Source organism: Camellia sinensis, chromosome 15 (genome assembly GCF_055761805.1).
Source record: "Camellia sinensis isolate YWXY chromosome 15, ASM5576180v1, whole genome shotgun sequence".
Lineage (NCBI taxonomy): Eukaryota > Viridiplantae > Streptophyta > Magnoliopsida > Ericales > Theaceae > Camellia > Camellia sinensis.
In genome coordinates, this window is record NC_138975.1 from 105,985,467 (window position 1) to 105,999,824 (window position 14,358).

Here is a 14,358-nt window from a genome sequence, read left to right on the forward strand (position 1 = left end):
TGACCAGCTTTTGAGATAAGCTGAGAAATAGCTTGGTTTAAGCTATAAGTTAGTTAACTTAAACTGTACCAAACACAATATTTTAACTTAAATTAAGTTAAAAATTGAAATAAGCAGCTTATAAGTCCTACCAAACAGGCCTTCCATCCTTCTCTATTATTTTAAGCTTTCCAAGTAATCGTTTTTTTTTTTTTTTTTTTGGGTGACATTAACAACGTGGTGGTATAATGCGGTAGGATTCAATCACCACCGCCTTTAAACCTTTGAAATTTTGAGATGTTAAGTTTTGAAACAGAAATTTGGATCCACTATATTGTATTAGGATAAATTACAATTATATTTCTTAAAGCTTAACATTTTTTTTGTGTGTGTTTAAATCCCTTAAGTTTTAATTTTATTAATTAAGTTATTAAACTATTAAATTCGAATCAATTTAGTCCCAAATACATTAAAATCATTATAAGGCCCGAGTTTTAATTTATTGTTAACTTAATTATCCTCCGCGCTCGTGTTTTAGAATTGATATCAGAGTTGGTTTCTCAATTTTACCAATAGTAATATATGAGCATTACATACATTGAAAAAGTCGAACAAGATAATTTAAATAATAATATTATATCACAAATAAATATCAAACAAAATAATACTAATTAGGTTATTAAAAGAACTTAACGAAAATCTTAAGGAATCAATTATAAATTATACATACAGTTCGACATCTATTATTAGATAATTCTTATCCTTACAAGGAAACTCTCCAAGGGAATTTTTTGAATTAATACCGCTAGGAAAATAATAAAAAATGGATCTAAGTAAGTATAGTCTAGAAGAATTATAAATAATGATGGAACAAAAAAAATGATAAAATGAAATATAAAATAATATTATAAATAGCCAAAAAATCAGATAAAATGGATAATTACGTATTAGAAGAAATAAATAATAGTACAATAGAAATAGAAGAACCTATATAACCAATTAGAATTAATCAGAGAAATATACCAATTATAAAACATACGTGTAGAAGATAATTAATTTAACAATAAATTAAAATTTGGACCTAATCACAATTTTATATAACCTTTAGGCTTATGTTTTATTTTTATATTATCTTCAAAATTGATTCAAGTTTAACACTTTAGGGACTTAATCGATAAAATTGAAACTTTTGAGATTCAAATGAAAAAAGTGTTAAATTTTAACGACTACTATTATAATTTATCCACTGTATTATTTATAGTGTTTTGTGTAATATTTCAAAACGATGTCATTTTGGGAAAGGAAAGAAGAAATGAGAGGCTTTTTCTTGCTTTTTTTTTTCCTTGCCCTTAAAGGATGTTGATTTGAGACACTACATAGGGCATTGCAAGCAATGCATTACAAAAGATCTAAATTATCGAAAGTTTGCAGGAGTTATATTTACACCAATAATACTAGCATGATCATGTGGTTTTATCATCTTGTATTGCTACATTATGTGTCAATATTGGATTAATTTAACGAGTCATTATTCTTGCTTGTTATTAATGGCCAATGTAGTGTTTAGCACATAAGGTGATAAACACAAGATGATAAGAATAAATGGTCATTCTAGTATTATTGTGTTTACACAATGCACTTTTTCTTAGTTTACATTGCTTTTTTTTTCTTTTTTTTTCTTTTTATATTCTTTTTTACTTACAATTTTGTCCCAAAAAAATTACATTAAAGACAAATGATATACACATTCACTCGCAACTCCACCACCATCAACCACTACCCTTGACGTTGGCACTACCACTGCCCCAGTAGGCCCTAACAACTTTCGCACCTTAAAACCCTAGATCTAGAAAGAAAAAAAAAAGGAGGCCGTTGAGAAGGGATGGCGAAAGAAGGGTTGATGAGAGAGAAGGGTGTTAGGAAGGCTTTTGATAAGAGAGGAGGTGGTGGCGAAGGGAGCGACAATAAAGGAGCGAGTAGGAGAGCAGGTAGCAGAAGGGAATGGCATCGGTGACAAATGGTGGTAGTAGTTGATGGACTAGAGTTAACAATAACTTAGAAAGTTAAAAATGAAGGTATTATGAATATTGAAGTGGTATGGATTAAAAAAATTCAAATGGTGTATGTGTGAACTAGGAGTGTAAAAATAGGTCACGGCCCGAAACTCGCCCGTGGCTCAGGGTGGGCCTAGCCCGATTAGGACCAAGCCCGAGCTTGGCCTGAGACCCTGGGCATGGGCTTGTGCCATCATTTTGAAGCCCGCACCAAGGCCCAGTGTCCTTTTTGGTGGAAAAAAAAAATTTTAGTGAAAGAAATATTTTAAAAAATGTTCAAGATCTGACTAAGCCCAAGTCTAGGCCCAATGGCCCCACCCGAGGCCCCGAATACCACCTGAGCCTGGCCTTGGACCTGGGACTAATTTTCTGGCTCGTGGACTAGCCCGGCCTGGCTCGAATTTCGATGGGAGCTCATGAGGCCTGACATGGGCTAGCTCGAGCTCACGCTGGGCCAAATTTACACCTCTATTGTGAACTGATAGTAAATATGTTAATTATGAAAAACTGTGAAGTTTTTTTTTTTTCATTTTTCATTTGTCATTTTTTTTTCATTTTTCATTTGTTTTTTTTGTTTTTTTTAAGACACTAAAATAATGAAAAATTCAAAATATTTATCATTTTCATTTCTTGGCAAAATCAACTTTCAAAAATTGGTGAGTAACATTTTGATGTTTTTAGAAGTGGATTGATCTCATAAAGCTTTTTTGAAAAATAATTTTTTAAAACAATTTATCACATAAGTTTTTTAGTTCGACAAAAGTAAAAGGGACAAATTATACTAACGGCCTTTATAATTAGGACTTGTGTTACTTTGGTCTTTAACTTTTCAATTGTGATATATTTGACCATGAATTTTAAATTTTATTATAAATAAGAATAATTGAAGGCATTGTTACTCTATTTCAAAAGCAAAGTAAACTAAATCAAACAAAACTTGATAACCAAGAAAGTTTCAACATTATTCATTAAAAAAAAAGTCATTACATTTTAAACAACATACAAGTTAACTAATAAAAAATAAATTGTATGACGACTTTACTCTTAAAATTGACCGTTTGTAAAGAAAACATATTTGATTGTCCTTATTTAGAACAAGATTGAAAATTCAAAACCAAATATATCACAATTGAAAAGTTAGGGATTAAAAGTGACATGTTTCAAAGTACATGGATTGTTAGTGTAATTGGCAAAAAAATAAAAAATAAAAACAAAAATACAACTAAAAAGGCTTACCATTGATTTTTGGGCAAATTACATATACACCCCTCGAGGTTTGGCTAAATTACAGATACCCCCCTGAGGTTTGAGAAATTACGAATTCCCCCCTGAATGCTATATTTGCATAAGAAATTAGGGGGTAATTTGTTATGAAATATAAACCTCAAGGGGTAAATTGTTATGAAAATACAAACCTCAGGGGGCGGGATGTAATTTCCGAAACCTCAGGGGGGTATCTGTAATTTAACCAAACCTCGAGGGGTGTATATGTAATTTGCCCTTGATTTTTTCTTACTTTTTAATTATTATTATTATTATTATTATTTTTTTTTTTTGTTACTTTTTTCTTTGCGTTGAAATCAGTTGTGACAAACAAAGGCTGAATGGTGAAGTCACCGTCAAATACCATAAATTATTATGTGGTCTGGAATTATTATTTTACAATTAATTTTTATCGATTATAATAGATTAAATTAATAAAAGTGAGATTTAAGGTCACAATAAATTTTGATGAAATAAGATCTCAAGCATATTTTTATTAATTTGATTAGTCATAATTAATTATATAAAAAAATAAAATGATGGTTTTAAACCACTCGGTATTTTGGAAAGTTGGTAAAAAGTTGACTTTTGACTTTTTATCAAACTATTTAACTTTTTGAAAAGTGATTTGAAAAGTTGATAAAAAATTGACTTTTGACTTTTTAATTTAATATTTGTTTATAGTGTCAAATCAAATTAAAATGATTAAAATATTCTTACTCAGCATAAAAAAAAAAAATTTATTTTTTTGTCATAAGTTTCAATTTGTAATTTTACACTTACGTTTTTATAATTTCTCAAACTAATTTTATTATATTTTTACCACTTATATTTTTAGACCAAAGATAAAAAGCGTGACTTTTTATTTTGATTCCTAAAACGGCACTAAAAACACACTCATCAAAATCAAATACAAGGCATCCAATACATGGAGTTGCCTATCACTTTCCCCTACTAGTGCAAGATACCCCACCAAGTAATGTTGATTGATGTGATAATAGTCTCACTTATCCATTTCAAGCTTCCATTTCAAACAATTATAACTTGGGCTCTTACATATAAGGGTGGACAATTTTTTTTAATTAAAATATGAATTAAAAAAATTAATATGTTTAAAATAATTTTTTAAGTTTTTACAAAAAAAAACTTGTAAAATGTAAAGAATTTTTTTTGATTTTTTTTATTATAATTCTTTGACTTTTTAATTTTTTGAATAATTTTTTAACTTTTTAATTATTATTGTAACTTTCCAAATTTGTCCATCTTTTACATAATCCAGAATTGAATCTAGACAAAATCACAAAGAAAAATGCTTGGGAGCACTAATTAGTGCTCCCACTAATTAGGTGGCAGTGGGTCCCGTCATTAATGATGTGATGTTTTGGTCTTGGAGTTGTGTTTTTTTTTTTTTTTTTACTTTTTTAATGCATTAGTGCTATTAGTGGTGATATTTTTAGTGGGATGAATCATTGTTGAATCACAAATTTGAAAGATGTGCCCTTACTCATTAATTTCACATATAGGACAAAACAATATAATAATTATATAAAAGAGTAATGTTAGAAATACTAATTAGCCTCCGTTTGGGAAGTGGGTTGGCTTTTTGGCTTTTTGGCTATTTTAGCCTGGTTTGGGAAGGACTTTTTGGCTTTTTGGCTTTTTTGGTTTTTTTTGTGAGAGAGGATTGTAATGATTATGGGTTGGATTTGATGTTTTGTTTTTTGTGGCTAAAATAGCCTATTTTGTTTTTTGTGGCTATTTTAGCCAAAAAAACCTGACTTTTTGCTTGCCAAACGGAGGCTAACTAACATACTTTAAGACACATGATATATATATATATATATATATATATGGGTTCCTCAAGTCCTTATTATATCTAATTAATGTGTTAATTGATACATTAATTAATATTTATAACATTACAATATATTAAAATATCAACATGAGATTTCTTTAATAAAACCCAAATGATTTACTATTTGAGTTTCGATCACCATGCTACAAAGCATAATTCCAATCCACAAATTTGCTTATACAAAGATAGAAAAATAACGGATTAATTACCCTTTGATTCAAGTTCATTTTCATTCCTATTGTTTCAAATTAAATAAATTAGTCAATAAATTTTACTTCTAGTTTCAATTTAGTCATTGTATTCAGGTTGAAAGCTAAAATTAACGATTTTAAAACACTTATGAATCTCTTACGCTGTGTTTGGTTGGAGGATTTGAAGAGAGATTTAAAAAGGGAAAGGGAAAAGTTTGGTAAAATGTGAATAAAATATACCTACATTTTACCTAGTTTTACACACTTTTTCCCTTTCCCTCCCCAAATCCTTCAACCAAACACAGTATTAAGGTGTAAGCGTAAAAAAAATTAAGAAAAATTTAAATGGAATGACTAAATTAAAATTAAATTTAAATTTAAAGTATAAGAATCAAATTGTATAAATTAAAATTATAAAGATCGCAATAAAATCTAAATCAAACTATATGAGTAAAAATGTAACTAGCCCAAAAAAAATACATGTCTCACAACTCCAACACATATATCTAAAACATTTTCACTTCTCCAAAACTCCAATATATCTCTGTTTAACATTTGTAATGTAATAATTTATTAATGACAAATAGTAATTTCTATGTTCATTAATATTTAAATCATAAATTTAATGATTTTTTTTTATTGAATTTGTTATTTTGTCATTATTTTCAGTATAATATTTTTATGTAAAACAAACAAATACGTATAAAATAATATATTTTCAGCATATTCTCCCCCATTGTCCACCTCCTGATTTTTTTAAAAAAAATATCAGTATGTTTGGTTTTAATTTTTTATATTTAATTTTTTAGAAATTAAATTTTGTATTTTTTGTATTTTTAATGAATATTTTTAAAATTTTAAGTAATTTTTAAATTTTTTTTAAATATATCTAAAAAGTAAAATATTTATAAAAAATATTTTAAAAAATCAATAAATATATAAAAATACGAAAAATGTACAATATTCTCTTCTCTTTTTTTTTTTGTATTTTTGATATTTATTGAATTTTCTAAAGATTTTTTTTTTATAAATATTACATTTTTTAAATGTATTTATATTAGATATATCTAAAAATTAAACAAAACTGTTTAGAATATTAAAAAAATTCTTGTTTGATATTTATTCATATGATTATGAGATTGTTTGGTACAACTTTTAAAAAATAATTATAATTTATTTTGATTTAAAAATCTATAATTTTTACTTATAATTTATTAAATAAAAATAATTTAAATAAACTAAAAAAAATTAATTATTTAAAAATTATACTTTTTGATTATCAAAATTAACTAAAAAAAAAAAAACTTCACTAACCAGGGTCTACATTATTAGCTTCTCCTTCACACTGTTGATTCTTATATATTTCATCTCAAAAATGTTTGCCAACAAGCTTTCAGCAAAGATTTTAATCAATTATTTACTTACAATACTTCCTTACAACGAAACAAGTTCACCAACAACAGCCCTTACCAAAACCCACCACCACATCTGGATTGGGGGTGCCATGGATTGGATTTATTCCCTAATACAGCTAAGACTGGCATGATGCAAAACAACAAACGCAAACAAAGACACAGAAACAACACTAGTATATGCTGACATTCAATTAAGACCAAAACCCAAAGGCGTGATCTTCAACTGAGAATCCAAACAAACAAGAATTCCCAGGCGGGTCTGCATAATCATCGTCTTCAATCTTTGGAAACACGTATGCCGGAGGAGGAGGAGGAGGCAACAAGTTCTTGCTCAGATTATCTTCTTCATCCTGAGATGTATCTGATTGGTCTGGTTCGAATACATATGAGGAATCACCGGGCTCCAGCAGAGAGGAGTGACCCCCATCAATGTATCGCGGGCTATCTGAATCCAGTACGTCACTTTTGACTGAACTAAGATCTTCTTGCTTACAAGCCACTGTTGAATTCTTTGATACCTCACCCTCAGAAACTGAATCAGCAATTGGCAGTCTTTGCGTTGGTGCTTGAGATTGTTGGTTCGTATCAGACGATTCGGAGTTTCCCTTCTCTTTCTCCTTGAGAACCAGCTTGTCTGCGAGGTGAAGAACCTGAACGAGAAAATTTATAACCATTATACAACAAATATCCAAACTCCAAAGCCACACAACAAATTTTGATAACCAACCGTCGCACGGCAGAAGTCTGTGATACTAGTTAAGTTGTTTGATTGGAAGATTTGGAAAGGAATTTGAAAAAAAAAAGAGAAAATATATAAAATTAAGTGAAATGTAAATATATTCTATTAATATTTCACGAACCCTTTTCTTTTTCCTTTTCCTTTTCCTTTTCCTTTTCGTAATCCCTTACCAAATCCTCAACCAAACACACATTCTTCAACTAGTCCGCCAAGACAACTCGTGATGTATCCAAAGGCAAGCACAAAGACCGATTAAGAAGCAACAATGAATGTCAAACAAGCCACATCAAAATGGTACATTTACACATTCTTAAGAGCTATAACAATGCACAAATGGAAAGCACTAATTTTCAATAGGGTCATTACCTCGGATTTTAGTTTATCCTTCTCCTTAACTAGTCCATCATAGTCGGCCTTGAGAGTATTGTAGCTAGATTGCAGTGCCTTGTAATCCTTTTCTAGCTGTTTTGTCTTCCACCGTGCTCGGCGGTTTTGAAACCATATCGCAATCTGCCTAGGCTGCAAACCAAGATCCTTGGCGAGCTGAATTTTTCTATCCGGTTCAAGCTTGTTCTCTACCTCAAAACTCTGCTCTAGAAATTGGACTTGGTCGGGCGTGAGTCGCCTCTTCTTTTCGGGTTGATGAAAGTATTCATCTAATTCATCATCTACTACATTGTCTTCTTGATCAAACAAGTGGAAGAACGGTCGATTCGTTCTTTTTCCCCCATTAACATCTTCAAAGCTAACCACGGACCTTGAACCTGATACAAAGACAAACAAAACAATATTTAGACCATTTTGCAACCAAAACTATAAATGTTAAAAAGTTAATATCCATTTTTTGACATGGCTAGAGAAACTCTTCATCGCATAAAATTCTCACAAAATCGAATTGCTTATGGAATCTAAGGACTTTTGAAACATTGAGTTTTGTATGAACCTAATAATAAAAAATAAATAAATAAATAAATAAAAACAGAACCAGAAATCACAAAATCACAAATTACTCAGATCAACCAACCAGATATCGATTACAGTGAAGATTTATTGAGTTTAGATGTCAACTTTGACTGGAACAGTCCTTCAATTTTCCCAGAACACAAAAACACACACACACACACACACACAGTTAAATCATAATTTCTTTATGAAAATAAAGAATAAAAAACAGGTGTTAGATATGAATTAAGAAAACCCCCAAAGAAAATTCAGGTGAAAATAATGAATCTAAAAGCAGAGCAAACAATCAAAAGTGCCATATAAAGAAATCAAAACCACATATATAGGTATAATATATAAACAAGTAACCATATTAAAAGCTGCAATTTAATCACAAGCAATTCAGGACCAAAAAAATGAGTGAGTGAAAGAAAGAAAGAGTCACCAAGGAAAGAAGGGGAAGACCCAGAAAGGAAGAGAGAATCAAGAGGCTCAGAAGAACAAGGAACCCTTTGATTTTGAAGCAAAACAGTATTGGTACTTTCACCACCACCACCACAAGAAGCTCCGCCGTAGAGCATCCTCCGACCGGCCATAGCTCGAAATCGGAAAAGATGGGATTTTTCAAGCTGGCATAGTAATTATATATGGGTTATGAAGATCAGACAGTCCTGTTTGATAAATTTCTTTCTAAATTGCTTTGGTTTTTTTGGGTATTTATAGCTTGTGTCGGAAAAAGCTAGTGATGATGATCTCCGTGATGTGGGAAGTGTGGGAACACCGGCTGCAGCTCACATCCATCATCACACCTCACCAGACCAACAACAAAACAAGCTCACAAGAAGAGAGAGAGAGAGAGAGAGAGAGAGAGGGGTTGATTGATTATAGATAGGAGGAACAGAGAGGGGAGAGAGAGAGAGAGAGAGAGTTGTGTTTTGTGTTGTGAAATGAAGAGAGCTTCAATGGAAGGGTTGGGATAAGTAGTCCAGCTGATGAGATACTGTTCGGTATTGTGACTGGATAGTTTCAGTTTCTGATTACTATAATGCCCTTATGCACGGTCTACAGTACACACATATCCAAAATCATCAATCACCCAGTTTGATTTTTAATTTTTTAGAAATTTAATTTTTTATTTTTTGTAAATATTTTTTAAATTTTAAATATATATATTTTTTATTTTTTTTAAGATACACTTTACTTAGATATATTAAAAAGTAAAATATTTATAAAAAAATATTTTACAAATTTAATAAGTGACTGAATTTTAGTAAAATATTTTTTGTATTTTTGGTATTTATTGAATTTTTTAAATATTTTTTTTGATAAAAATTTAAGTATATTTATGTTATGTGTATCAAAAAATTAAAAAAAATTATTTAAAATATTAAAAAAATTCAATGAAAACAAAAAAATACGCAAAAATAAAAAATTTTAATTTTCTAAAAAGTAAATTCAGAAAACTCAAACCAAGCTGGCTGGTAAAATTTGGAAACATTCATCCTAAATTTTAATTCTTAAATTATAAAAAAAATGAATACACTATCTAAAAAAAAATCATAAAAATGAATAAATAAATTTTTAAATTATTGACGTATTTTATTTTGATCTCTTAAATTATAAAAATATATAAATTGACCCTTTAAACTATTAGCTTATTTTGTATTAACCAATTTTGTTACTGTATTATGAATTAAACTAAATTTTTGACATTTTTTTAGGCAAAAATACCTTCCAATACTCTATATATTTACAATTTCATAATTATTACTTTTTTTATTTGTGTTTTTTTAAATATAAATATTCATCTATTATTATTATTTTTAAAATATTCTTTGTGAATATATTTTTACAGAAAGAATATTTTAAAAAAATATAGTAAAAAAAGAAAAGCTCATAATATCAGTACACATCACCCAAGATGGAAATCATATATGTCAGTTGGTGAATGTTTACCTTGAAGTTGGTGCATTCCAAAAATCTCCTTCGAGGATTATTTTCAAAAGAGAAATGGTGGGGACCCCTTTTTGGCTCACCCCTCATTCTCTTTGTCACGTGGCGGATGGTGATTGGAGGAGTAGGAAAAAAAAAAAAAAATATAACCAATGAGAGAGAGAGAGGGGGTCAAAGGAGGTGGGGAGAAAAGGGGGATGAATCATTATTGTTTTCAAAAATGCCTCAAACCCCAGTGAGGTCACTGGGGGTCGTGTGTGTTGCCCTCTCATTGGTAAAAAAATAACTGTTTTTATTTTTTTATTTTTTTTTATTTTCAGTGAATCATGGCCCGCCATCTCACTGGGGTCGACCCCCAGTGAGGGTATTTAGTATGGTTGGATTATTTTATAGGCAGTGACTTTGGTCCAGTCTAAGATCGAATTGGATTGTACTGTTGGGTTCGTAGGGGCTTACCATAAGTCTTGTTTTGATAATTCGAACTGTTTAATGTGTAGAAATCGTGGAGTACTACATGTCTGTAAAAAATCACGTTGATCAGATATCGATAGCTATGCGAATAAAATAGTTTTTTATCAACCGTTAATTATTTCACCATCTATTTTTTTATACAAAACTGATTTGATCACATAGCTATTGATATCCGATCAATATGATTTTTTTACAAGCATGTAGCACTCGACGAGTTCTACACATTAAACGGTTCGAATTATCAAAACGGGCCCAAAAAATAAGTCCCATGAACCGAACTAAATAAATTTAATTTTGATCTTGAGACCACCTGTACCTATTTTATATGAAATCAATTCTCAAATGAGCTCTCATGCCTTTAATATCAGTACACATCACCCAAGTTTTGTGATTATTCACTACTGTATATGATTTCCATCTTGTTCGTGCTTGTGTCGCTATTTACTTCGGTAATTATATATTTTTGTTAAAAAGTCATTATAAGTTATTGGATTATTATTTTTATTTTTTTATATATTTTTTTATAAAAATCTAAAAAATTATTAAAATAATTTATTTTCAAATGTTACTATTTGATGAATTATGGAGAGGAAGAGGTTTAGGGAGAGGAACCGGAGGAAAATGAATAAGTGTTGTTGGATGCGTTATATAGAGTGTTGGAGGGTATTCGTCTCAAAAATATAAAAAAATTTAGTTTAACTCACGGTGCAGTAATGGAAGAAGTTAAAATAAAATACGCCAATAGTTTAGATAATTCATTTGTATACTATTATAGTTTGGGGAATCAAAGTGATAATTTTCAATAGTTTACAAAATCTCCATGCAAATAACCCATTTTGAAAATTGACCTTTTAAATGATTTTATTATTATTATTATTATTATTATTATTTTAGAGAGAATAATTTGATAACTCATAATTTTTTTATTTTTATTTTTTTACTTTTTGTCCAAACCCTCACATTCCCAAACAAGGCGTAAGCATCCACTTGGTAACTTAGATTTTTGGCAATTTTTTAGTTTTTTTTTTAAAATTTTTTTATGAGATAAAAGATTAGTGTATTTAGAATAATTTTTTTGTTGAATGAAAAATTGATTGATTAAAGTGTATGATATGACATTTTGATTTATTTAATTTTTTTTTTGGCCAAAATTACTAACCAAACGATGCTAATTAAATGAAACTGTACGTAGTTTGAAAAAAATATTTAGAAAGTTATTTGAAAACAAATTGTGAACTAAATTTTAATGTAGTTTATATTGTATTAAATTTTGAATTCTTTTATTAAATTTTGAATTCTTTTCGTACATAACTCACAATAAAATAGTATGCTAAGAAAACTCTACTAAGAAAAAAACCCCACAAACACAAAACAGTATGCTATAAAAAAGCAGTATGCTGACAATCATCTAATTTAATAACACAACGCACATAATTTTGTATTTAAATAACTAAATTTTATTTTTTTATTTTAATTGAATATTCAATTCTAATTGTTTTGATACTCTTTTAACATTTTGTATTATAATTCTTTACCATTTCTCTAATGAATTCTAAATTTGATAGATAGCTTGAATTAAAGCTCAAATTAAGCTCATATAGACAAAGTCTCGGTTTGAAACTGAGACCCATTAGACAGATATTCAGGATTTAAGTTTTAGAAACATATGATGAATCGACTCAAACCTAAACTTGACTAGTTGACCGGTCAAAAGCCCATGACTTGAGATTGGGCTTTAAATTTTAGGCCGACCCAATCTATTGTCCACACTTAAGTTTATCAATTCATGATGACACTTACAATTTTATCTCTATTAATACCAAGCTTGAGTAATTTTGATTTATTGAAATAAAATTGAGAAAGAACCATCATTTATTCTCATGTCTATTCTGGACCTTTAATATTTTTTCAAATATTTTAATCCAACAATTTAATGGAACTCTTCATTTTGAATTTTGCTCTAAGCAACTCATTTATATTCAAGTTAATAGAATAATATGTATGGGTTTTGTTTAGAAAATCTTATCTAAAACCTCTTAAAAAAATGTGTATATAATCAAAGTCAAAGCTCAAAGATTAAAATAGCATTTCAAGTTTCGACGTGCTTTGTGTAGAATTCTTAGAAGTTTGTAAGATGTTTCATTTTTTTTTTCTACCATTATTTTATCAAGAATAACATTATTCAAATAATTTTTTATTTTATAAATTTAATTTACAAATTGGGATGACCATTAAGTTGTTCATATCATTTCATGTGAAAGAATTAATTTTAAATACCAATATTTTATTACATATCAGTTTGGAAATAAATTTATACAAAAACTTTATATGTATAATATTTTCCTTTAAGCCTGTGTTTGGCAAGTGGGTTTGCAAGTTTTTTTGGCTATTTTAGGCACAAAAAATAAAATAGGCTATTTTAGTCATAACAAACAAAACATCACATCCAACCCATAATCATTACATTCTTCTATCACAAAAAAACTCAAAAAAGCCAAAAAATTAAAAAGCCCTTCCCAAACCAAGTTTTTAAGCCCAAGTTAAAATAATTAAAAAAGCCAAAAAATCAAAAAACCAACCCACTTCCTAAACGGAGGCTAAATAATTTCAAGTTTAAAGGGAAGAGAAAATAAAGATGTGATAGAGGGGTAATTTGGTAATTGGAGAAAGGGATTTGAGGACAGGTGTAGATGACAACTAGGTCATGAAGAGAGAGAGAGAAGAAAAAAATGGAATCAATGTCCATATCAGTCGTTGTCTGAGGGAGATGGGGATGGACTAGGGGGGTTGAGATGAAGTGGAAGTAGATATCAGCTTTTTCTTGTTTGCGTTTTTTAAATTCATTTTTTAGAAAATGAAAATTAAATTTTTTATTTTATATATATATATATTTGTTTTTATTGAATTTTTTTAATATTTTAAATATATATTTTTTAATTTTTAAATACATTTAATATAAATATACTTAAAAAGTATAATATTTATGAAAAAAATTATTAAAATATTCACTAAATACCAAAATGTAAAAAAAAAAATAAAAATTTAGTACATTTTATGTATTCTTATATGTTTATTAATTTTTTAAAATATTTTTTTTAGATACATCTAAGTAGAGTGTATTTAAAAAAGTAAAAAATTACTTAAAATTTTAAAAATATTTACTAAAAATAAAAAATATATGAAAAATCATAAACTCAATTTTTAAAAAATTTAAATCTTAAAAATTGAAACTAAACCCAATAAATGGTGCTTTGCTTTGGGAGTTTCAAAAGTAAATTAATTTAATTTTTTTTTTTTTTAAACTTTTTTTGTTTTTCAGAGGCAGACACATAGCCGAGTCCAGTGACATGTATGATGTATATATTTTTAACAGTAATGCTACAGACCCACTGGGATGACCCCAGTGACTCCCAGTGCCACGTGTCGGCCTGAGGTTGGCTGAAAATTCAAAAAAAAAAAAAAAAAACTATTTTTTTTTTGGACCAATGGGAGGTGA

The 14,358-nt window shown here is 28.7% G+C and overlaps 1 protein-coding gene across 1 annotated transcript; it reads right to left on the reverse strand.

The window, feature by feature from the left end:
* Positions 1–6,733: 6,733 nt before the first annotated feature.
* LOC114288981 (homeobox-leucine zipper protein HAT5) lies at positions 6,734–9,500 on the reverse strand. Its single transcript, XM_028232614.2, has 3 exons — positions 8,884–9,500; positions 7,863–8,260; positions 6,734–7,407 (listed from the first exon to the last, which is right to left on the reverse strand). The coding sequence occupies exons 1-3, from the start codon at positions 9,032–9,034 to the stop codon at positions 6,949–6,951; spliced, it is 1,008 nt and encodes a 335-aa protein (XP_028088415.2). The 5' UTR covers positions 9,035–9,500; the 3' UTR covers positions 6,734–6,948.
* Positions 9,501–14,358: the final 4,858 nt, after the last annotated feature.

Coding starts and splice junctions, on each gene's coding strand:
- LOC114288981 (XM_028232614.2), bottom strand. CDS start 9,034: ATGGCCGGTCGGAGGATGCTCTACGGCGGAGCTTCTTGTGGTGGTGGT. Junction 8,261..8,883: donor GTCTTCCCCTTCTTTCCTTG/GTGACTCTTTCT, acceptor TCTTTGTATCAG/GTTCAAGGTCCGTGGTTAGC. Junction 7,408..7,862: donor AGGATAAACTAAAATCCGAG/GTAATGACCCTA, acceptor TTTCTCGTTCAG/GTTCTTCACCTCGCAGACAA.